This window comes from Limanda limanda, chromosome 6 (assembly GCF_963576545.1).
Source record: "Limanda limanda chromosome 6, fLimLim1.1, whole genome shotgun sequence".
NCBI classification, from domain to species: domain Eukaryota; kingdom Metazoa; phylum Chordata; class Actinopteri; order Pleuronectiformes; family Pleuronectidae; genus Limanda; species Limanda limanda.
Window position 1 is genome coordinate 17338044 of NC_083641.1, and position 23567 is coordinate 17361610.

Sequence of the window (23567 nt, forward strand, 5' to 3'; positions counted from 1 at the left end):
AAAAGAAAATTCCAGGATCCGCCCACTGATATGGATCCCCACCAACATTTAATGGGTTCTGCTCTGACTCATCCTCCCTCCAAGTTTCATGGTAATCTGTACAGGAGTTTTTGCATAATCCTGTTTACTGATTTACAAACAAAGACAGAAAACATAACCTGGAAGAAAGGAGTCAAGTCAGATTCCTAATTTAATTGACTGGAGACGTAATATTAAATAGTAATGTCTATTACATCCCAATATTGTATCTACTTCCCTTTGACTACAGTTTACAGGTGAGCTTTCCTAGTAGTATTTGTTTTGTTTTTTGGGGGACAGATATTGTTACCCTGGTGACGTAAACACATCGGATTCCTGTTGCTGCCACTGGGAAAATATAACGCTACCAGGCCGTGTTGAGCACGTGACAAGTAGCCAATGTTAAAGTTTGTAATAATACTTAAATTAAATGACTATGCTTAACAAAACAACATCATTTGAACTTGCTAAGAGCATTTCTGATGTTTTTAACCACTTAAACAGAAATGTTAGTTACAACAATACTAACAGACATACGTAAACTCCTTTGGGATATCCATAACATTGTTAAGCGGCTGTTCCAGGCACAGTTTCTTCAGTTTCTCTAAAGCGCTCCAGCGGGGTGCACTGACTGATAGGTTGTCTTGTCAACTTCCGGTGAACTGATGAGCTGTTATTCAGTTCTTCCCCCTCACAGTTCCCAGATCCCCTGAACCATACATTTGGAATCTCAATTCAAATCGCTGTATACCCGGTGCAGTCCACTTGGCAGCGATCGGAACGCGCCCCATCTCTGGGCTCCTGTTTGGTCCGAGCAGCTGTAGGAACTCTTCTGCTAACAGGTGGCGGGTGAAGGCGGATGGGCTGAATAATTCATCACCACTGATAACAACTAAAGCTGCGACCAGTGATCTGACATCACATTTTTCTGACAGCAAAGTGCGGCTGGGGTGAAGGAAAGGGGGCCTGTCCCAAGCCCTGCTCTGATTGGACGCAGCCTTCAGACGACCCATGTGAGAAGAATGGCCGTGTCTGTAAATACGTTCAGAGCCAAATGTGCTGGTTGCAAATGAAAAGCGCTTGAAAACTTTGCGTGAGAGCAGAGGCCTGTCGCTGTTGAGTGGAAATGATCATGTTGAGAGAAGAGGTCAATCCAATCAGCCCACTCAGACAGAGAACAGCTAATCCCGCTAACACACCACCAGAGCTAGGTTAGAGCAAGGGGGGAGGTCACTCTGTTCATGGAAACCAGGGTCTCATTTCTTTTCCTGGGATCGGACCATGTGCTACGACACACTGTTGATGCTGCCGAGCCAAACTGATAAGTCTGAAACGTGGGGCAGCTCACACTTTAAATAAAACTCTCCACATAAAACCGATCACATTTCAGTCGACGTTCGCATTTTGCATCTGTTTCCTTTTAGTGCAAAGCTAATTTGATGCTGCAAAAAAGAGCTGAGAGAGACGCTCAGCTTTACAACGCAAGATTCAGCTGGGGCTCCCCCTACAGGTGGGATGCCTAACTCGCTGTCGTAAAAGAGTTGTGGTACGAGCCTGATGTGGGACAAATCACGTCGAAATATTTGGTTAACTTGCCGACTAAATCTCTATCAAAATCGCTTCCTATGATAAACTAGTGAACACAACACCAACACGAGGGAAAACCTAACCGCCTCCTCAACTTCTGTAGAAATGTTGTCGGATATAATCTACGTGAACTGGAGTCAGAGTTGACTCAGCATTTGTAACCTGTCTTGAAATAAGTTACACATTCATGCTCACACAGTTTTTGGATTCTCTCAGTAAACATTTGCACATTTCCTGTACTCACCATACAAGCTAACAAGCTAACACAGCAAGCAAGTAGCCGACGTATGGTGTTTTTCCGTCTTTTATTCAAGAGCCTGGTCTCTTAGTTTGACAGCACTTTACATTCAGATTTTTTTTTATGCTCTCACTCAAAACTCTGCGCTTGCACTCAAATAAACCGAAGTTGACCTTTGTTTTGCATTCCAGCTTGAGCTCCTCTCCTTGCGCTTCTTCTGTCTGCACGTAAAATGTCTTTTCTCAGATTTCCTCTTCTGCCTTGGATTTTTTGACAAAATTCCCCAACCAATACAAGGGCAGGTTCAGTATTCACAAATGAAACTGTCCAGCAATCATTTTGGTACTTTTGCCGTCGGTACCATAACATAAAACCCCCAAATCTTTCAGAAGTGATCTATCTGCGGGACTCCTGCTCCATGAAAGTATCGTATATTTGAGAGTGAGTGCAGAGTTTTTAGAGAGAGCATTACAAAATATGGATGTAAATTCAAGAGCAGAGGAAAGAACCAAAAAACAGACGCTTCTCATGGAGGAGAAATTTCACAGATATTCCGCAGCCTCTTACTCGAACATTTGCGTTCACACATGCACCTCCTCCGGAGAAAGTGCGAAGAATCTCTCGAGTGCAGTGCCTCTCTGAAAGCAGCTTGGTGCAGTTCCAGGTTTCCAGGGGGCGCTGTGGCAATGACCGACATGCCATTCTCCCTAGTGTAAGTTTCTGTACCATCACAAAGAAGCTGATATTTTAAGATTCAGAACTACATATTGTTGCTTTAAATCCGATTCCACCCAAGGAATAAAAATAACTCCCTCCTGCTCGAAGCCCTTAGGTCGAATATGAAACCTCATGGCAAATTTCCCTGAAACACTGCAGCGTTTCTCAATGTAAATGCAGTTATTTATAGTATGTGTTCTCAGGCACCGTCTGCTGCTGAGACCTCCAGCCGCCCGACTGTCCCTGACACTCCTGGGGGAAAGAGACAAGAGATAAGAAAGCTGATAGGAGGACAGACCCACGTAATCTTCTCCTCTCTTTGTCAGTTTTTCTTTTTTTTCTCAGTAAAATATCACAATATCAGAGGCCCATTCTCTCATCAGGCCAAAGTATACTGTAATGACATCAATGGTTTCCATGGCAACGGAGGGAGGGTAGATGACAACATCCTACTGCGTCTTTTCGAGCAGGAGATCACAGCGCTGTTCCGGATGAGAAGTCTCACACACGCACACTCACACACGCACACACCTATAAAAGACAAACTTTTGTGACAAGATGCACCTTTTCTGTGATATTGATTGTGTCACACACACACAAACACACACACACACACACACACACACCAGAATGAAACCCCATTTACAAAAAGAAGCAGTACAGGCTTTGAAGCAAGTGAGTCTGACGTACATGCTGTAGCTCTGCATGGTGTGTGTGTTTGTGTGTGTGTGTGTGTGTGTTGCAAGTGTTCTTTTGTGAAATCAGCTCTTCTTCCAGTGAAGGTTGCCCTGCACTTATAGACATGTGTCCCCCCACCCCCCCTCCATTATTCAGCTCTGGCCCCTCGTCTCTAAAACACACGCTGGCCAGCAGATGGACAGAATCAGAAATCCCAGTTGACCCAGTGGTGCCTGGAAAAAGAACCAGCTCCTGCAGGCTCAGGGCTGGATGATACAGCCAGGAGGTCATACACATACACACACACACACACACATACACACACACACACACAAACACACACACACACTCAGACACACAACCATCTTGAGGAATCTTAACATCAGCTCATCGTACAGTTTATAAACCATCACTGAGGAGGGGGGGGGGGGCTGAGGGATGAAATAAAGAAAGCGAGTGGGCCTCCTTCTCTTCTCCATCAGTGACGTTTGTCATTTGTCACCCTGAGAGCGTCACACCTCTCCATGTGTCTGTGTGCGTGCGTTCGCGCGTGCGTGTGTGTGTGTGTGTTTGTGAGGGGGGGTGTGTGTGTCTTTGCTTGACTCCTTTCATTATAAATGACACAGTCCTGGGAGGCAGCTGCATTGACGTCAGTGCTCTCAGCGCCGTCAAGGGCTCTGGCTGCTGAACGAGCCCCCCCCCCCACTCGCCACCCAAATAACAGGATCTAAATAGAAAGAAATAAGCTTGGTGCCGTTTCCTCACTGCCTCATGAACTGGAGCGGATTTAGGAAGTGTTTCCTCGAATAATCCCGTTTAAATAAGGTTTTCTTGGCTGTAGGAACGTTGGAGTTTCTCTTTAGATCTCCAGCTTTTAAAATGTGGCAAGACATTCACAGATTCGAACTTCCCGGATCAATAAGTCATAAGCGAAATGTTGTTAAAGCACAAACGCTGCATAATTCCCACCTTAGTAATGTGGACAACGGGCTACAGGCGAGTTTTCATCAATATGAGTCGTCCTCCGTGATGGACACATAACATGGGTGGCTACGTACAGTAAACAGATCCAGGGTATCCTGCTGGCTATGCTACAGCAATAAGTTTAGAAAAATTGTGTTTTGCATAATTTTGGGAAATATTAAATATGAATATTATTCAATAACTTCGGTCTCATACTGTATATTGTCACCAAAATCACGTCACAGATCCAGGATCTCCTGCTGGCTATGCTTCAGCAATAAGTTTGGATAAATTGTGTTTTGCATAATTTTGGGAAATATTAAATATGAATATTATTCAATAACATCGGTCTAATACTGTATGTTGTCACCAAAATCACGTCACAGATCCAGTGTCTCCTGCTGGCTATGCTTCAGCAATACGTTTTTGGGAAAGTGTTTTTGTTTAATTTGGGGAAATATTAGATATGAATATTATTCAATAACTCCACTGTAATACTGTAAATTTTTACCAAAATCACATCACATGTCCGGGGAGTCCTGCTGGCTATGCTACAGCACTAAGTTTAGGAAAATGTGGTTTTGTTTAATTTTGGGAAACATTTTTTATGAATATTATTCAATAACTGCACTGTAATACTGTACATTTTGTAACTTTACTGAACTTCCACAGGGCTGGGAGAGCGCATTGGCACAGAGGAGCTAGGGCTGATGGGAGATTTGAGGAGATTAAAAAGAGGAAGGTTGAGATTCTCATAAAGATCTCTGCCATGTGATTTACGGCCACTAATCCTTGCTGCTAAATTGCTCATTTGGGAATTGACAGAAAACCTAGAGTGCTTAAAAGACCGGCTGCATGCTGCCCCAAAAAAATAAAATAAGTCTAGCAGTGTTGAGTTGAGACTGTGACCTTGGGAACTTGGGTCAAGGTGATAAAGTTGTAAACATGTTTCTCATGCATTCCAACACAATTATCCGTCCCGGACCCAGCCCTCCTCCTGCAGCGCTCCTCTGTTCTCCGCAGCAGCAGTCAGGTGGTGGGGGGGGGCAGGTGTCAGCTACGGGTCCTGCCCCCGCGCTGCACGCTTCCCCCGCGGCCAGAACAACCCGCAGCACCCGCACTTTCATCTCGGCAGCCGCTTCCTACCAGGTCAGAGCTGAGCAAACATGACACCGGGAACATGTGGGATTCATCCGAGTCCTACTTTGTGTACTTGAGCGTATTGTTACAAAGCACACAAAGAGAACTAGGGCTACGTCACTGCGGTCAAGCCAGCCGACACAGAAATTCTACTGCGCGCATATACTGACATTTATGGTAAACGCATCCAAAGCGTTATTGAGCAAAGTATTTTTATAGAACTTTGAAATATCCAGAAATTAACAGATTTGATTGTACACATGTTGAACTTTACTTTGAAAAATCTCCAAATCTATACAGTACAAATGTTTGATATTCAGTATGTAGGAAGTCAGAGAGAGCTCCTGAACACAGGCATATCAATCTCTCTCTGAACTTATTGAGCCAAGTGATTTTATAGAACTTTGAAATATCCAGAAATAAACTGATTTGATTGTACACATGTTGGACTTTACTTTGAAAAATCTCTTAATCTATACAGTAAAAATGTTTGACATTCAGTATGTAGGTAGTCAGAGAGCTCCTGAACACAGGCATATCAGTCACTCTCTCTGAACTTATTGAGCAAAGAATTGTTATAGAACTTTGAAATATCCAGAAATTAACTGATTTGATTGTACACATGTTGGACTTTACTTTGAAAAATCTCCAAATCTGTGTTAAAAACTGTGATTTTATCCAATTTAGTATGAAGTGTTTCACTGTGTATTTCAATGACACTCACTGATTCATTATGGACTCTAATAAAGTGGCTGTTTAATGGGATTGTTTCCCATAGCAGCAAATTGGCCATTACAGTAACAAGAGGCCTTCATGTGCTTAAGCAGTAACTAATTATAAAAGCAGGCAGAACTCGTTCGGTTGAGTTACTTTATTCAGATCAAGATACAGTAGTACAGCAGCCCAACTGTGGAGAGAATTCAAAATAAAAGCAGTCTTTGCTATACAGGACAATCAACGATCAAAGTTTATTCAATAACAAAATGTAGAGGGCAGAAGAAGAGGGGAGCAGCGGGAGGAGTTCAGGGAAAAGACAAAGTTTATTTTGTCAACCCAGGGGATAGATTTATTCAACCCACCCATAACATCCCCAGGACCCATCCCCTATTAAAACATAACGCAGCCTCACGTACACATGCTCCATGTCCCCGATCCCCCTTTGAAAGCATAAACTCATTCTCCACCGTGTAGAGATTTGTAAGCTACGTCCTTGGTGTTCTCTGATCTGATGCTTTTAAATCTCATGTACAGGACCTGGCCAGGACTGCAGGGAGGCTCCAGGACAATGCCTCCCCTTCTTTAATCCCCCGGCCATTGATAGCTGGAGTCAATTGACGTTTTACCATTCTATTAACTCTCAGACAATATTGTGGTCTTGTTTTTTTTGTTTACATGACAAGTGAAAACTGTTTACCCACGCATACTAAAAGAAGACACCACTGCTTTTTAAAGTAATTGACACATAGATTTAAGAGCGATGGCGGAACCTATTGCAGAAAAAGCATGACTTGACTACGACTTTCCACCCGTGCACATCAACGAAATCACTGAGGAGGAGGAAGCGGAGGGGTAATTATAAACAACACTTTCCGACCGAGCTGGTCCCTGTTACACTGGGCCGAGGTAATTCATGTGTCTGACCGATTCAATCTGTGTTGCTGTAGGGAACAAACAGTGCAGAGGGGCAGGCAGAGTTGGGCGAGGACACTATTTCAGATTGATTAGTACATGTAATCATTGAGAGTTCATCAGATTACATGCAGTAATGGATGCTCCCATTATTTTTTCCCAAAGCTTTGTCCATAATAATCATGCGTGGCATTTAGGTTTTAGGTTTTTAGTCAGGCAGTAGAAAACCCCACTAGTCCTGCAGAGAGCGTTCAGTCAGGACGCTGGGAGAATCTGACAGCTGATTCCTAAACAGGCAGTTTGTTTCTCAAACTCTTTTTTGTTGTATTAGTTAGCATGTAGCACTGGGAGGAAAGCGCAGCCCTGGGTGCTGGCCGGCGAACATGGACATGTGGTGCGCTGCAGTGACTGTGGCTTCAGGACAACAGTGGCAGGAGATGGAACGGGTAGGAATGTGAGAGGGGTTTGTGGTTAGCGATGCCTCACTAGTACAGTAGCACATTGGACAGCATGCACCACTCATTTTCATCATACGCTGCCTTGTTAAAGCCCATTGACAGCTAAGAAGGTTAACGAAGAAGACTGTGCTACGCCTGGACATGGACGACCATTTGACAGTTAAAAAAAAAAGGAAAGGTGTAATAATTGTTAACAGCTTTTCTATACATTTATCAGTTGTTCCTGAACATCAATAAATATCTTGTAAAAGTGTTTGCGTTGTTTGTTTCGGGTGGTTGTCTTGTGTCGCCACGTTGGGTTGGTTATGCTAGGACCAGAACTGCGGAAAAAGAAGAATATGTTTTCATGTCAGATATGATTCATGGTATTTACAGTTTGTAAACAATGATGGACGAAGAATACTTACCACTGATAGCCTCCTGGGCAAAGTACTTGACATCCATGTCTGTGTCTGTGGCCAGCTTCTCCAGCACTGGCTTCACCTCCGTCTGGAGGGCACTTGGGGACAAAGATGGAGGAAGAGAAAAATTGAACAAAATGTCCTCTTCACTGTCTACAACTACGATCAATATTGAGATCAATTATTCATTCAGTCTAGGGAGCAAACATTTGTGCATTTAAATTTACAGATGGTAATGATGCAAAAGCTAGGAAGTGCAGCAGGCACTATCAAATCTAGGCATCAAATCTAAACAAGAAAAGGTCTGCTTGAACTAACATGACAGCTCTGCAAAAGTGAAGCCAAAACATCTCAACCGCCCCCTGCTGGCTGGCTGCGAGTGTTTAAATCACTTCACGTCATTTGCCGTGTTGCCTTTGATGAGTGTACATTTTAATCGTCAATGCCTCAGCCCATCATGTTACTTTTACTGTTGGAAGCCAAAGTCTTGATCAAGATAATTATTCAATACATTTTATAGTCGTTGTGTGAGGTCAGAAAACATGAGATACTGATATTACAAAAACAACGTACTTGCTGTCAAGGACTGGCCCGATCTTCTGAAGGGACTTAGCCACATTGAAGCGAACGTTGGCAACCTGGTCGTTGGACATCTTGAGCACCACTGGCAACATCTGCTTAGTGGTGATGTCCTGGCCACAAGCCTCTGACAGAGCCTGAAACACCACACAGGCAGGTTAGTGAACGACAGTAAACTTTTACAAAAAGGGAACTGATGTAGTTTCAGACAAAGTATATTTAGAAAACGTCTCATCCTATCGGAACATTAAACCCTTAAAAATAACTTTAAGGAACCAGCTGTGAGAGCGAGCTGATGACGCGGTTTGACTCACGTTGATGCAGAACAGAGTTGTCATCCTGTGGAGGTAATTGGGGTCGTTGGCCATGCCCAGCACTTTGGGTACGATGGTGTTCTGAGCCCATTCAGCTCCAAACTTCTCCACCAGCTTCATTAGATTACAGGTGGCCGCCTCACGGATGGCATACACTGGAAAATCACAGTGACAACATTCAACATCTAAAATTGGCAAAGCGGGGAGATACCTGCTGTTTATTAATACATCTAAGCCATACAAATAAATCTATTAAACTTATGGTGTGCAACATTTACGATGGTGGACAAAGAGGCTGAGGAGGAACGTTTTCGGGTTAATTTCTTTAGTTTAGTCTTTCTTTGAATTGCTTATGTAAGGGTGGCACAGCCTTAACCCCAACAACACACTCAGCAACACACACAGAAACACACACACTGACAGAAACTCGCACCAGCAGCATTCCAATGATGTAACCCAGCTGGTCCTTTGTCCTCAATAGCGAGTGCATTTCTCTAATTGGAAAACATTGTGATGAGAACACTACACACAATGGGTGCAAACTGGATGTTAAAGACAATGTTGAAGATGACAGAACGGAGCAGGGTGTGTTTTGCAGCTCGACAGCTCTTCCAGTATTTGGAAATGGATTTGGGTGAAACAGTTCTGGGTGGACAGAAGACCATAAATCAAGAATAAATGCACACAACTTGCAGGGTGTTGCCTTCAAGAATCAGGTTAAACTTGGTGAAGTAATGATGTGAAGGACGTATGACAAGGCAGTTAAACCATCACGCTGTGACACTAATCCAGACTGTGGTGACAAATTCTGACGACAACTTGTCAAAATCATTGTGCTACAGGAATAGTCGTATTTCACATGAATCTGGCCCCACAGATCTGAGACCTGTTCACGTCCTTCTAGCATGTATGGGACGGCAGCGATCTGCAGATTGCCACATCTCAGCCTCAGCCCCCTATTTTCTCACTCCCACCGCCTCTGCCGATCAATCTCTTCCCTTCTACGTCTGCTTCTCTTTGTTCTGGTAATAACACAGTATCAGAGTGGTGATAGACGACCCCCCCCCCCCCCCGTTAACTGGCTGCTCTTGTGTGAGCAAGAGCTGCGATGTTCTAATACGACCTCCCTTAAGTGTGTAATGGAAAATGAGGAGACGTAACAGGAGTTGAATGTGAGATCCTTCCAGAAAGGGCTTGTGCATCATTAAGGTGTAAGAAGCTGCTGCACCAAGAGCCAAAGTGAATTAAAAAAAAAGAGGACAAGTGGGACATAGGGAATAGTATGGTTGCTGAGGAAGTTGTTCTGGGCATTTATTGGTTTGTGGAGCATGAAAAGAGCATAAATGAAGCTCTAAAATAAGGATAATATTTTAAACTGTTTAGAAGTCAGGTACATTCCCAAAATAGCTGCTAACATAAGTGTTTGTTTAAATTTAAAAAACAAAACAATTCTGACGTGACAGAATTGGTCAATTTGTTAGTGTCGGAACTAACACTTTGGGAAACTTGACAATATTAATAATTCCTTACCATGATCAATGAGCCAGGCCATGCAAAGGGTGTTGAGCTTCTCATCAAAGAACTCCACTCCCTGAGGAAACAAGCACACTGTGATTGGAGCGATTTTCCTGGACGTCTACAGAACTGATAAACCTACGCTAGTCTGCATTGTGAAAATAATTCTAAGGTGTTTGTGTGGCCCTTATTCGAAGGCTCTTTACAACACATTTTATATGAGTTTCGGCTGTCTTCCGGTACTCCATGACTCACCAGTTGTCCTGCCAACAGGGGCATGTACTCGATGATGGCGAGGCGGACCCTCCACTTCGCATCCTCTGCCAGCTCCACTATGGCCGGCAGCAGTGACTGGGAGAGCTGACGGATGCCGATCACTTCGTTCACACAGTCGAGATTAGAGATGATGTTGAGACGCACCTCGGGGCACTGCGACAAAAAAAAGAAGAGGAACAAGTTCAGATTACAGCAGCACGACTCAATCAAAACTAAGAAACATTTATCTCAGAAAACTTTAATCTAAAATGAATACAATTTTTCATGCTTTATATGAAATAACTTCAGCATTGATTTCGACTGTGTGCAAAATTGGAATTTCTTGGCTCCAGACACTCAACCATAACTTCTAAGCGGTTTTGTCTAGAAAAATAAAGCCTTGGTTTGTATCCAGATGCCTTACATGGAGATCTGCTGTAGTTTTAATTAAAACAGGATATTAACTGGAACAGCTAAACAAGCCTTTTAATCCACATAATCCAAAAAAACAGGAAGTACTTTAGGAAGCAGCCCTAAACTACAAAATGATTTGATAAGTCAGGTTTATTAACCATGTGGGGGGAGAGCAGCAGCCAACATTGTGACAACGTGAAATCTTTAGGCTCTCGTATAAATGACACGCCTGCAGAATGTTCTCTATCGAGCTTCAGAGAACACTGTCCTCTTGACAGATTAACCTTGAATTACTGATATTTGCAAGTCAAAACTGAAGTGTCAGTTTGGACTGTAATCTCATTAGACTCTTCTGGTCTGGCATTTGTTTAGTGAGGAACTGGGTCAGTTTTTAATAGGACGAAGAAGCAGAAGAAATGACAGCCTCAAGCCTTCAAAAACATTGATATACCTTCGTGTCTAACCTGCCAATCTAATGTCTGGTGAAACAATTTCATGGAAAACGTAGTCATTGGACACGAAGGGACAGAGCCACTGTTGTACTAGATAAAAAAAGTGCTCAGCCCATTGTGAAACAGTGAAAAGTCATTAAAACACATTGGTTAACAGGAATAATAATTTCAAAATTATGTCTAATAGCGACAGTCACTGAAATTACTGAAATGCATTGCAGATAGACTGATGATAGAATGAATCTAATTTTATTACGAGACCATTCTTTGTGCAACAGGACCAGCTGAAAATGCAGCCTTGCTAAACCCAATATAACCAGTTAATACCTTCAATTACCTCTGAGCATACAAATCAATGAGGCAAGTAATCACTTATATAGTTTTGCAGCGTCCAGCTGTTAGCTATGATTCCCTCTCTACTCAACTTTTCACTTCTAATTGTATGGGCTCCAGCTGGTTTCCAACAGTGTGGAACATACTGCTACGCAAAGGGGCTTTACCGAGGGGAAGATATGCTGATCACTAAAGAAGTTGCTCAAAGTCAGATGCTTCAGAGGAAGCTTTTTCTGTGAACGTGACCAAACCAGATAGTGTCCAGAGAGTTTTAAAAGCCAGATGTGTAAAATATAAAAGAGAAAACAGGGTCCATGAAGTCAAGTGTGCATTTCCTTTACCTCGTCCTTGAGCTGAGCCAGGAAGAGAGGCAGTAAGTGCTCTATTGTGTTGTCCTTGCCCAGGATGGTTGAAAGGCCCATAATGACTGAGGCCAGGGCTGACTTCACATGCTGGTTGGTGTCTGAAACGAGCTCCTGGTAAGAGACGGGACACACAGGAGACAGAGATCAGCAAAAACAAAAGTTAAGACTGAAGGTACGTAAACAAACATGAGGAACACTGCTTTACCTCCTATTCACAACACAGTACAGAGAGAGAGGCTATAATTGACTAGTGTTTAAATACACAGCCAAGTGGATTTAATACTAGTGCAGACAAAGTCATTGCAGTTAACTACTGTATGTGGAATCATTTCAGATATGATGTAGACAGAAACAGAGATATAGCATCAGGTAAATAAAGGACAGACATTTCAATACTCAATACTACACAACAATATCACACAGAGGCTTTTCGTAGAAACTTGGCAAATATTAACTGAAAGTAGCAATGTTGAAGTTGTTATCATGAGTCATGTATATTCTTACATGTTTCTAGTGATCTTTTTATTGCTTGCTATGGTTGTGTGACGGTTGTGTTTCTGCTTGTACAGTGTGGACATTATAAGCAAAACGACATTGTGACATTGATCTGAACGTTTTAACATAAAAGATTCCCTAGATCCGGAAATGTGTTCTGCCACTATCATGATTTTTTCTTACTGGCAATGATGTAAGAATTTTAAAATCAGAAGCTCCTCAAATAAACTTTTTGTTAAACAAAATACAGCAGTGCCACCTGCTGTTCAGCATCTGAACAACATGGTCACAGACTCTTAACCAGGGTCTTTTGCACACATCCCACAAATCATGCCCCCTGAATAGCAATTTATGTTTAAGGTTACAATAGTGGGTATTTCGTTGTCTTACAGTATACTGTGTGTATCTATATAACTTTTATGAAGTTGAAAGAGAAAATGATAAACTAAACTATTTTTCAACGAGCCATTAAACTTTATAAGTCTGTGTTCCTGTAGAACAAGAGACTAAGGACGTTGAGATGAATGCTAAATGATTCAGGAAAAATATAACCTAACATAGTCTGTATGTTTTCATTGTGTTCTTTCCTCTAACTGTCATCTATCTTTTCCTGAACTCTTTGATTAATCGCCAATCCATGTTACCTCTTGGTTAATGAGTATAACCCTTGTTCATAACTAAAGTCAATGTACACATTAATGTTGTTAAACAAAGTAAAAAATTTGACCTATTGTCCGACCATAATTTAGATATATGTATTTTTTGTTTTAATGCCCAGTGATATAAAACACACACACACACGGTTGTTACAAGAAAAAGAAACTGCTTTCATTTAAGTGGATGTCACAACGTCACATGTCTACGTCAATGCTTTGGGGTAGAATATAAAAAGATAAGCCTCTGGTTGTTTTCCATGTTCAGTAACTCTAACAAAAATCCAATTGTTACACTAAGAGAAACACCAGAGAGAACTTTGGCTGTTAGAAGTTTTTACCTTGACGCAGGGCAGAATGTGAGTCATGATGATTTGCTCACGGCTGTCCTCTGGGAGATTTTCGCAGAATTCTAACCCAAAGTAAAAAGAGGACACAGTCAATAAAAAACACAAAACACACTGGACAAGAAGCTGAAACAGCTCATTCAATGTCACAAATGAATATTCATCTCCTTCAGACATTAGAGCTCTTGTTAATTTGAGTGTACTGACCTTTGACTTTGTTGGCTGCAGCAGCGCGAACCTCAGCTTCACAGTCCTTCAGGAGATTCTGGAAGGCCGGGACCAGATCGTTCTTGGTGATCTCCGGTCCCACTGCTTTCTGGAGCTAAGTTCAGAAATCAAAATATCAAATTAATAATGTGTGGAAAATATCAACAGTAGAAGACATTTTGGGAGTTATAGCTCTGAATTGACAATAAAAGACCAAATCGGAGACATAACTATGAGGACTGAAACAACATCTGAATTAATTGAAGTACTCAAGGTTCTTAATGGGGGGCTGGTCATCGATACAAATTGTAATGCTTCGATACCGGACAACTTGCAATTATCCCACTTACAACTTCCAATGCGAGTCATGAATGCACTGCAACAGCCTGATTAACAAACTTGGTAGGATAACCCAGTTAAAGATGCACAACTCCAAGATTAGTTGGACAACTGTGTCATTAAGACAATGCAGAGTTGTTTTCTGTATGCCATTTTACAGCAGCAAAACTTAAGTCTGGTTCCCATGTTTATTCTCCATGGAGACTGTGTTCCTTTTCCCCTCCTATAAGCTAAAGAGATGAACTCACTTATAGGAGGGGTCACATTCACTAACCCTATTGAAATACCATAACCCAGTCAGTATTTGTGTCAGAGAGATACTTTGCTAGGTTTGACCTGTTGTCATGCAGTGCATAGTCGACAAGAGCTTGTTTTGTCATCATGAAAGCTAAACACAGATGACACGCTCACTACCCCAGCAGGGACTGTAAACAGGGCAGCTCATCACACACTGCTGCAAGTCGATGAAACTCAGAGAATACATCTTGTCAAACTAATCAAATGTGATATTGTGGTCCCTTTAGTAACAGTTTACCATGTAACACTATGCTGAGCACAGCTTAATTTAACTGAGTCATCCTCCTTAGAGTTAAGGAGTGAAATCAGTAAACTTAACTATTGAATGTTAAAACCACTGCAGGTAGATGCTGCAGCTTGACACTGACGTCGTCAATATCCAAATGTATACCTAATTGCTAAAAAGCATACATTCAAAATAAGTCTTAATAGATAAAAATATACATTATGATTATTTTTGATCTCAGGACACACACCTCATTCACAAATCTTATTGAAGCTACCGTTTATGAACCAGCATTTTATTGTACTTTGCCCTCATCGTCCTGGTTAGCAGTATATGCCCACACATTAAAACATAATGACCCCTGAATCTTGGCATCAAACTTTGCTTTCAATTTGCTAGGGAAAAAATTAGTAGCTAAATGAAATAGAAAAACTGGGAGGGACAGTTATATTGAAAACTTGCTGCTCCACTCTAACAGCAAGAAGGAAATAAGTCATCTACTTACTTCAGAGAACTTGTCAGCCACCATGTAGCGAACCCTCCAGGACTTATCCTCCGCAGCCTGGCGCAGCGTTGGCATCACCAACGTCTCCAGGTCCTCCTGGGGCAGCAGAGTGGCGATGCTCACACATGCTTCCACTGCCAGCAGGCGCACTGAGTCCTAATGGGAAAAAGAAATGGGATCAGTTTGGTCACATCTGGTTTAAAAAGGGGAACAGAAAGCCCATAGTGAAACAACAGAAAATAATCTATGGTGGAAATAAAGTGTTCGTACCTGCTCGTCAGATGCCAGAGCAGTGAAGAGGGAAATAATGTCGCTTTTTACATAATCAAGCTCAAGGACTTTGGCAAACTCCCCCAGTTTAGATGCTGCAGCACGACGCACCATCGGAGTGTCATCTGAACACAAGGTGCGGAAATGCCTAGAGAAAAACCAGACATTTTATCAGAGAAATTGTTTGGAGGAAACAAATTACTGCAGAACCAGGTTAGAGATAAATATAATATGCAATAATTTGTTTAGGCAAATATGAAGTATACAGTATATAAAATATATCTTAAAATGTGTTATTTTGTTGGGAAGCCACTTACTGACGAATCTCAGCCTTGACAGTGCTGGAGACACGAGGATAACACACACTAAAGAGGCCACACGCAGATGTACGAGAGGTGAACCAGTCACCACTGGCCAGCCGCTTCACCAAAGGCTCAAAGTGGACCTCCAGGTCAACTGGAGAGTGCTCCTGAGAGATCTTCCTCAGTGACTCCACAGCTTTGTCCCTTACTACTGTTTCTTCCACTGTAGCTAGACTCTCCAGAGGAGGCTGAAAGAGAATGAACGGTTGTATTAGATTACAAAGGGACACAATTCTTTAAATATTTACACATACATGACAATATGGCCATGTCTATATAGCTTTAAACACCTAAATATTAATCTTGAGTTGGTTGAGTTACAGTTCTTTTTGTTTGTATAATTGAGGTTAGCATAATTATCAGTTTATAGGAACAAAATATGATGATTAATTAAAACCCAAATCAAAAAATGTGTGTCACTGTGGACCTCACAGGCTATCAAACGAAACAATCAGCTAAAAACGTTTTCAAAAAGCTGTGTCCTTGCCATAAATAAATTAAATCAATGGAATAAACTTGGCACTGTGCTGCGTTGGCAACATGAACTTCTCAAAGGACTAGAAAAATGTGCTGTTTCTGCCTAAAAGCAGGTGGAAATATGTTGCCCATAAGCATTTATTGACAAACTCTCCAGTGAGGTAGATGTCACGTAACTTACCAGGAGACAGTGGACATACTCTGGCCCTCCCACCAACATAGTGAAATTGCCAAGCTGCTCAGCCAAGGCCAGCAGAACTTCATCTTCATCATAGATGGTGTCTAAGGGATGACAGAATGTAGATTCAATTAGGAAAATGCAACACCTTGGACTGCTTTAAAATATATTGTTTTAAAACATACACCCCCCCCCCCCCCTCTCTTTATGACAATTACACTCAGGTCCCAGTTGCATGTGACACTCATCAGTTTTTATTGGCAGGATGATTGACTTTATTACCTGTGAGGAAGGGAAGGAGTTCGGTGCGAGTCCTCTCGACTCCAAGCGCCAGAGCAATGGTGCTCAGCTTCTTGATGCTGTTCAGTCGTAGCTGTAAACAAAGCATGAATTACGTTAACTACGGTTTAGCACATTTGGATCATCAGGAGTGAGAGAATCAATGCGGCTCATCGCATTCTGCCGACCCGGGTAGAAATGACTGGAAGGCACTTCTGTTGCCATCTTGGCTGCGATCCACATATACGCCAAAGCTAGCTAGCTAACATCAAACGGCGCTTCAAATGGAGATTCATTGTTAGAGTTTATGCAGAATAAAAGCTTTAAATCAGGTGACAGTGATCGAACAGGATTAGAACAGATAGATCGACCCGCTGCGGCCTTGAACGTATTGTTATTGTGATCGCTAACTTTAGCGCTCAGCTGGCTACAGGCAGTGCGTAAAGGCTAGCGGCTAAACCAGTGACACGGTTGTCTTAGCTAACTCAATTCATTAGATTCCACTTCAATAAAACACAAGATAAAAAATACTATGGACTAACGACACAAACCGTGAATCAGCTACACTAGTGAACCAGGGTGCGCCCCGGTAGAACCTATCTGCAAGGCCTGGGCGGATCAGGGTAGCTAGCTTGTTTGCTAGCATTAGCAAGCAGCCAGACTCTGGAAATACGTCAAAATGGCTTCATTTCGCCGTCAAACATTAATAGTGACTTCAGCAGTAACCGGTGTTCCTACCTGAACATCCTCGTTCCGCAGTTCATCGATGAGAACGGCGATGGGGTACAGGGAGTCGTCTCCATCAGCTCCTGCCATTTTGGATTCTGCTGCAGTTTCAGAATGGCGCTGCTGTGCTGGGCTACGGGGTTTCTGCCAGAGAGCCGCGGCTGCAGGGCCCTCCCTCTTCCGCTGCTGCCTTCACGGACCCTCCGACATCCGAACACTCAACAGACCGCGACACATTTAGACATGAAACTAAACAAATAAATACTGACGGAGAACAAACTTACTCAGACAGTTCGGTGATATAAGAACGTCTGAAAGGTGTAAATTAATCTGTGAATTTTTTTTAAAATTATAATCATTTTAATTATTGTTGTTTTTATTTGTATTATACCTTTAATGTAGTTGATGGGACCAATATGGCTTTTATTTTATCACCATTTAAATATTTATAAACTGGAATATTTTCATAGATAATGAGTAACTTATCATATAATTATTTGTATTTGACAACAATTCACCTTCAGGATAAAGTTGTCTACGCTTTGAGAGTAGTGTGCGGAAACCAATTTTGAATTTCAAGAACTTCATTTATATAACAACAAAAGGATCTTACAATTATTTCTGTGTTTTACTTATATATATTGTGTATCAAATATTTTTACTTTTTCTTCTTTGCATTTTTTCTTTATTCAGTGATTCTTTTTTTTGTGTATATATACTGTACTTGCATAAGAGTGGCCCTCAGGTGGCCATGCGCTGAGTCACAAGCTCTGACTTATATAACTGAATTTCTGTTCTACTTGTGGACAAAACCCTCAGATGCTATTTTAAGGATTTAAATTTATGATCAAGCTGTGGTTTGGAACAGTAACAGCAACACGTTTTCTCCAGACAGTGGAGCCAGCACTTATTGACTTGCTAAGGACATTGATCTTTATGGGGCATCGGTGACTCAGTGTTATTGTTATTTTACAAAATATGGAAAAATGTAATAGAGTAAAAATATTAATTATAGCTTGAGGTATAATAAAAAATAAAAGTAAAACAAGGTAGAATTGGGATGAAGAAAAAAGCTGCATTGTACCCACAAAGGAAATTAACACAAAAGTAAAATCACATATTGTATTAATATTTATAAAAACAACAATGGTAAAAATGATTTAAAAAAAATTATAGTCATAATAATAATAAACGCCATGTCGTTCAAGGAATATTTTTATTTTGAAAAACGACACACCGAGTGTTTTCTTCTTCTTCTTCCGGCGCTTGACTGGCTCTCAGTCAAGATGGCGTCCCAGCAGCAGCAGCAGCCCGGAGGACCGATGTCTCAGCCCGGGCTCCAGCAACAAGCTGCTCTGCAACAACAGCAGCAGCAACAACTGAGTCAGCAGCAGGACTTCGACCCGGTCCACAGGTTCAAGATGCTCATCCCACAGCTGAAGGAGAGTCTGCAGGTAACTGAGCTACACACACACACACACACACACACACTCACAATGAGAGGTGTGGACACTGTAGTTCCAGTCGATCTGTCAACTACATCACTGGAGTTTCACAAATACATAAAAGAAAATCTGCATTTTCAACATATTAACACGTTGCTTTCATTTCCAGAATTTGATGAAGATCGCGTCCCTGAATCTGGCTCATAACACATCGATAGACAACGGCATGTGAGTAACTTTACACAGTTTACACAGTGTCCTGCTTCAGGGTTCACTGAGAAGTGGAGTGAGTTAATCCTGAGATAAGGGAAGCTGTGGATTTCATGATCGATCAGTGATGAATGTCAGGACGGAGACATCTTCATCCTCAGCTCCGATTCAGATCTATACTCTGTAGAACACTGGGACTTTGTGAGCATGGAAACAGCTGACAGGACAAGTCCCCCTGCTCTGAAACATCTACTCTACATTCACAACAATAAAAGAAAACACAATCTATGCAACACTTTCGCCACATATCACTGATCTACAGATAATCACTTCTACTGGTGTGATTGTTGTTTCAGCTAAATTTTGAAATATAAAATGTTTAAAATACGTAAAATCTCTGCACATTATTTTAAACTAAACGCAGATCAGCTGTAAATCCCCTTAATCGTGAGTCTGTCTCAGGTTCAGACTTCAAAGTTACAATCAGATCTATAAACGTATCTAGGCTATTATCCTTTTGATGCTGTGATCATTATCTGCCAATGCTAGCATCACTCACTCCCCACCAGGTCACATCTGATTCCAACTTCTATACACATCTATTTATCCTCCATGAAGAAAAGTCTGTTTAATAATGTGGACGACACTGGGTAAAACGTCATGGTGTTAGTAGCTCAGTGAGACGGAGCTTAATGTGCATTGACCATAGATTTTTTATGATGAACGACTTGTCTTCACTTTCTCCCGTAATACAAAAATGAAGCCAAAATATCCGGGATACAGATGTTGCCATCTTGTGCTTTTGAATCTTTAGGAACCAGAGTCTGTATTGTTTGAATCGTGGTGAGGATCCACAGTATTGAGTTTGTGACTACACTGTGAATAGGATGCATCATTCTCACGAGTCAGTCTCAGGCCGTCAATCATGATGTTTCACCCTGTTTCTACAGCATCAACCAACAAATTAAGATCATTCTTACCGGAAAAATGACCAGTATTTACAAACCTGGTTGTGATAAGAACTACCTGAAAGGACAGAAACCATCTTTGAGAAAAATGTGTCTAGCGTGTACTCGGTGTATTTGGTCCATGTCCCATCCTTTAACAGAGAAGGTGGGATTTATCACCTATACTACAGACGGCCACCAGGTGGAGATCAAGAGACTTACTGTAGGCTTTCTCATGTTTCTTACTCCTCTGGGTTATAATGGAAGCTCTGCTCTTTATTTACTGGTTGCCATGGTAAATCGTAGTACCACAGATCTTTAACTATGGCTTTTTCCCCTTTCACCACACATGTGCTTAACGATGGAACTGACTCTGATCAGCTGTTCTAGTTTGACCACTTTAGGTTTCATCTACTCAGAATTCAGTGTTAGACTTTGAGTTTCCTAAACCTGCTTCCTGAAACAGATCTCTGAAGAAAAGATGTTTCAGATTTTTTAACACGTCTGTTGTTTCTTTATGTTTCAGTAAAAGCAGCGACACCTCGGTTCAGCGCTTTGACAAAAGCCTCGAGGAGTTTTACGCCCTCTGCGATCAACTGGAGCTGTGTTTGGTGAGACGTTAGACAGACAGAGGACTTAATGATCCCAGTTGAAAATTACAATGTTACAGCAGCCACTTCACATTAATCACAAAAACAGCAGAAAGGGTAAAAAACACAAACACAATCTGAGACTGAATTATGTACAATAACATAATACTAATAATAATGTTTAAAAAATAAATACCAAACATAACTAGTGTGCAATATGTGCTACATACACACACACTATACAATGATAGTAACAGACTGTATTACACTTTAATACATTAGTGTAAGTTGAAACACTTGTTGTGGAAGTAGGATATAAAGTTTACATAAAGCTGATAAAAACACTTTTCCTAATTAATTTTCTTATTGAATTCCGATTCATTCAGCTATATATTTTATTTCTGTACACAATTAAAACGTTTCTTTTGTGCCAAACCTTACTTTTAAGAAATATTTAGCTTGCTGCATGTTTTACCTTATGTGTTCATTCCTTTTACAAAGTCTAACACTTTTAAATGAACACCGAATGAATCAAGACTTTCTACAAGTTGATGAGTGTTAATGAATGCAGAGAAGTAGATGAACATATAACATTGTCAAAAAGATCAAGACGAGGCTTAGAAAGAGGGAAACAGTCATTTTACAGAATACAACATTCCCACATTCACAAACAAACAAAATCAGACACATGTTGCTCAGATCTGTGCAGCACACCTACCACCCACTGCTCCTACAGCTCCAATAAAACTCCGATCTTCTCTCCTCTGTGCAGCGGCTGGCTTACGAGTGCCTTTCCCAGAGCATCGACAGCGCCAAACATTCCCCCAACCTGGTCCCAACAGCCACCAAGCCGGACACGGTGCAGACGGAGTCCATGTCCTACGCCCAGTACCTCGGCATGATCAAGTCTCAGATCTCCTGCGCCAAAGATATCCACAACGCTCTGCTGGAGTGCTCCAAGAAGATCGCAGGGAAGGGACCTGCTCAGGGAATCATGTGACCTCGGACTGACAATTCACACTCGTTCTGCAGCTGCTGACTTTTGTTTTTGTTTTTGAGAAAGACAATGGATTTCGTATTCTGGGCTGTTTCATACACACATCTCATCTTTGAAGACGCTGTTTAATTTCCCCCCAATTTCTTCTGTCTAAAAATAATTTATGTTTTTTTGTCAACTCTGTGTAAATATTCCTGATGAAGTCATGTCCTGAGATGACCAGCAGGTGGTGGCAGAGGTGTACCTTTATGGACTTTTGTAGATTATTTGTACTGAACATTAAAACTTTCTAGAAATGCTGATTATTTTTTCTCACTATCTACAAAGGAGAATTGTCTATAAATGAAACATTAAACCCATGAAGAAGGCGTTATGTTAAATATCCAAAAGAGCAAGTATAGTGTAAGTTAATTAAAGTAAATTGAAAATCAAGTTATTACTTTTACTCTAATAAAAAAACAAATCAAATTTTTCACAAAATAATATATGTCTCTACTTTGATGTACTTGGATAATTAAAAGTAAAAGTACTTGCAGAGTGCAGCCTATCCCCTAATGCAACATTATACTACATCATCACAGCTGAGTAGTTGGACCACAGTTTACCAGCCTGAGACGTTTATTCTAATCTTATCTTCCATGTTACATAAGCGTTCCAAACAGGCAGGAAACACAACACTAATCACCCCTGGTCCCTTGTGCTTTGTGTTCCTGGACTGAATTAAGACGCAGCTCAAACCCGATGCCATGTTCAGCCATATATTTGTCAGAGGCTCCTCGATTCCCTCCGATCATATGTTGAAGCCGAGGGATTAATGAAGTTTGATACAGGAGCACGTGAGAGGGGAACATGTTGGGCTCGCAGCTGTGTAACATCTCAGACCAATCTGAGCTACTGACAAGTGCTTAGAGCCAAAAATACTTCCCTGGGTTACTGACAGGCACCACAACGCAGGCTAACACTCTCATGAACCTCGAGACCAACAGTAACATACAGAGTTGTTGAGGAGCAGCTATTCAGTTTTTTTCTCTCCAGTTCTTCCTTTTCAGTGAATCTCAACCTGAACCAAGAACCAGGTTTGGTGCAGATTAAAAACAAAACACCAGATTAATCTTAGTGTTTTCACATTTTTTAATATCAGACGATAGTCTGTGTTGACACAGGACTTTGGTTTGAAAACCTTGAAAACAAATATACAAGAACAAAGCTTGAATTATTGAAAATAATCCAGATGTTGCTACGCTGCACAGTTCATCAGATGAAAAAGTCGAGAAACCAAAGTAACAATATATAAAAAGGGACGATTATTATTTTTCTTTTTACAAAGATTACAGCAGATAAAATACATCTATCGAGAACATCAGGTACTAGACAATATAACTACAAAAAGACAATTGAGACATTGTCTAAGTGCATTAGTGGATTTCAAAAACTTGATATTACTTAATTTGTGTCTTATTTCAGTATGAAAATGACAGAATGTGAGAAACAGATTATCTCACCTACAGCAAGTTATATTCATCTGATCCACAATGATAATTATACATTGCTGTTTGACTGTTTATGTCTAATGGTATAAAAGGTGCCCATGGCCTCACATTTATGATCTTATGAGTCTATTAAAATGTGTTTCAACATCATTAGAACCACAGAAATACTAATGAGCATTTAACTTGTTGGCAACACACTATGTCACATGTATTTCCCGTTATTATCAACTATTCTCCAAAGCCTATCGTAGGACTTTAGATCATTTTTAGTACCTCACCAAACTCCTTTAGCTATTTCTAGGAATTTAAAGGGATTTTAAGTGTGAAGGGTGCTAAGGCTCGAAATATTAAAGGAGACATATTCAGGTTCATCTTTTTTCTCTGGGTTATTACTTATAGAAGGTTTACACGCTGTTTAGAGTTTTCAGAAACCAAATCACTTTCCTCGTACTTTCCATTGCTGCAGCTTCT

General features: G+C 41.2%; 2 protein-coding genes across 2 annotated transcripts; one reads left to right on the forward strand and one right to left on the reverse strand.

Annotated features, from left to right (window-relative positions):
* Positions 1-6197: 6197 nt before the first annotated feature.
* Positions 6198-17550, reverse strand: ppp2r1bb (protein phosphatase 2, regulatory subunit A, beta b). Its single transcript, XM_061072846.1, has 15 exons — positions 17430-17550; positions 16695-16785; positions 16416-16516; positions 15713-15945; positions 15396-15543; positions 15126-15281; positions 13759-13873; positions 13546-13616; positions 12033-12167; positions 10493-10666; positions 10253-10313; positions 8723-8877; positions 8403-8545; positions 7836-7927; positions 6198-7748 (listed from the first exon to the last, which is right to left on the reverse strand). Exons 1-15 carry the CDS (start codon positions 17505-17507, stop codon positions 7732-7734), a joined length of 1770 nt encoding a protein of 589 aa, XP_060928829.1. The 5' UTR covers positions 17508-17550; the 3' UTR covers positions 6198-7731.
* A 1153-nt stretch (positions 17551-18703) lies between these two features.
* Positions 18704-21906, forward strand: med29 (mediator complex subunit 29). Its single transcript, XM_061073373.1, has 4 exons — positions 18704-18871; positions 19032-19090; positions 20546-20630; positions 21382-21906. Exons 1-4 carry the CDS (start codon positions 18704-18706, stop codon positions 21607-21609), a joined length of 540 nt encoding a protein of 179 aa, XP_060929356.1. The 3' UTR covers positions 21610-21906.
* The last annotated feature ends 1661 nt before the right edge of the window (positions 21907-23567 follow it).

What these genes read in the sequence shown, in the direction of transcription:
- ppp2r1bb (XM_061072846.1), bottom strand. Translation starts at nt 17,507, where the DNA reads ATGGCAGGAGCTGATGGAGACGACTCCCTGTACCCCATCGCCGTTCTC. An exon ending in GTCAAGGCTGAGATTCGTCA is followed by an intron (nt 15,544 to 15,712) that starts GTAAGTGGCTTC and finishes GTTTTTCTCTAG; the next exon opens with GCATTTCCGCACCTTGTGTT. An exon ending in GGCCTGGCTCATTGATCATG is followed by an intron (nt 8,878 to 10,252) that starts GTAAGGAATTAT and finishes GTGATTTTCCAG; the next exon opens with TGTATGCCATCCGTGAGGCG.
- med29 (XM_061073373.1), top strand. Translation starts at nt 18,704, where the DNA reads ATGGCGTCCCAGCAGCAGCAGCAGCCCGGAGGACCGATGTCTCAGCCC. An exon ending in ACATCGATAGACAACGGCAT is followed by an intron (nt 19,091 to 20,545) that starts GTGAGTAACTTT and finishes TTTATGTTTCAG; the next exon opens with TAAAAGCAGCGACACCTCGG. An exon ending in ATCAACTGGAGCTGTGTTTG is followed by an intron (nt 20,631 to 21,381) that starts GTGAGACGTTAG and finishes TCCTCTGTGCAG; the next exon opens with CGGCTGGCTTACGAGTGCCT.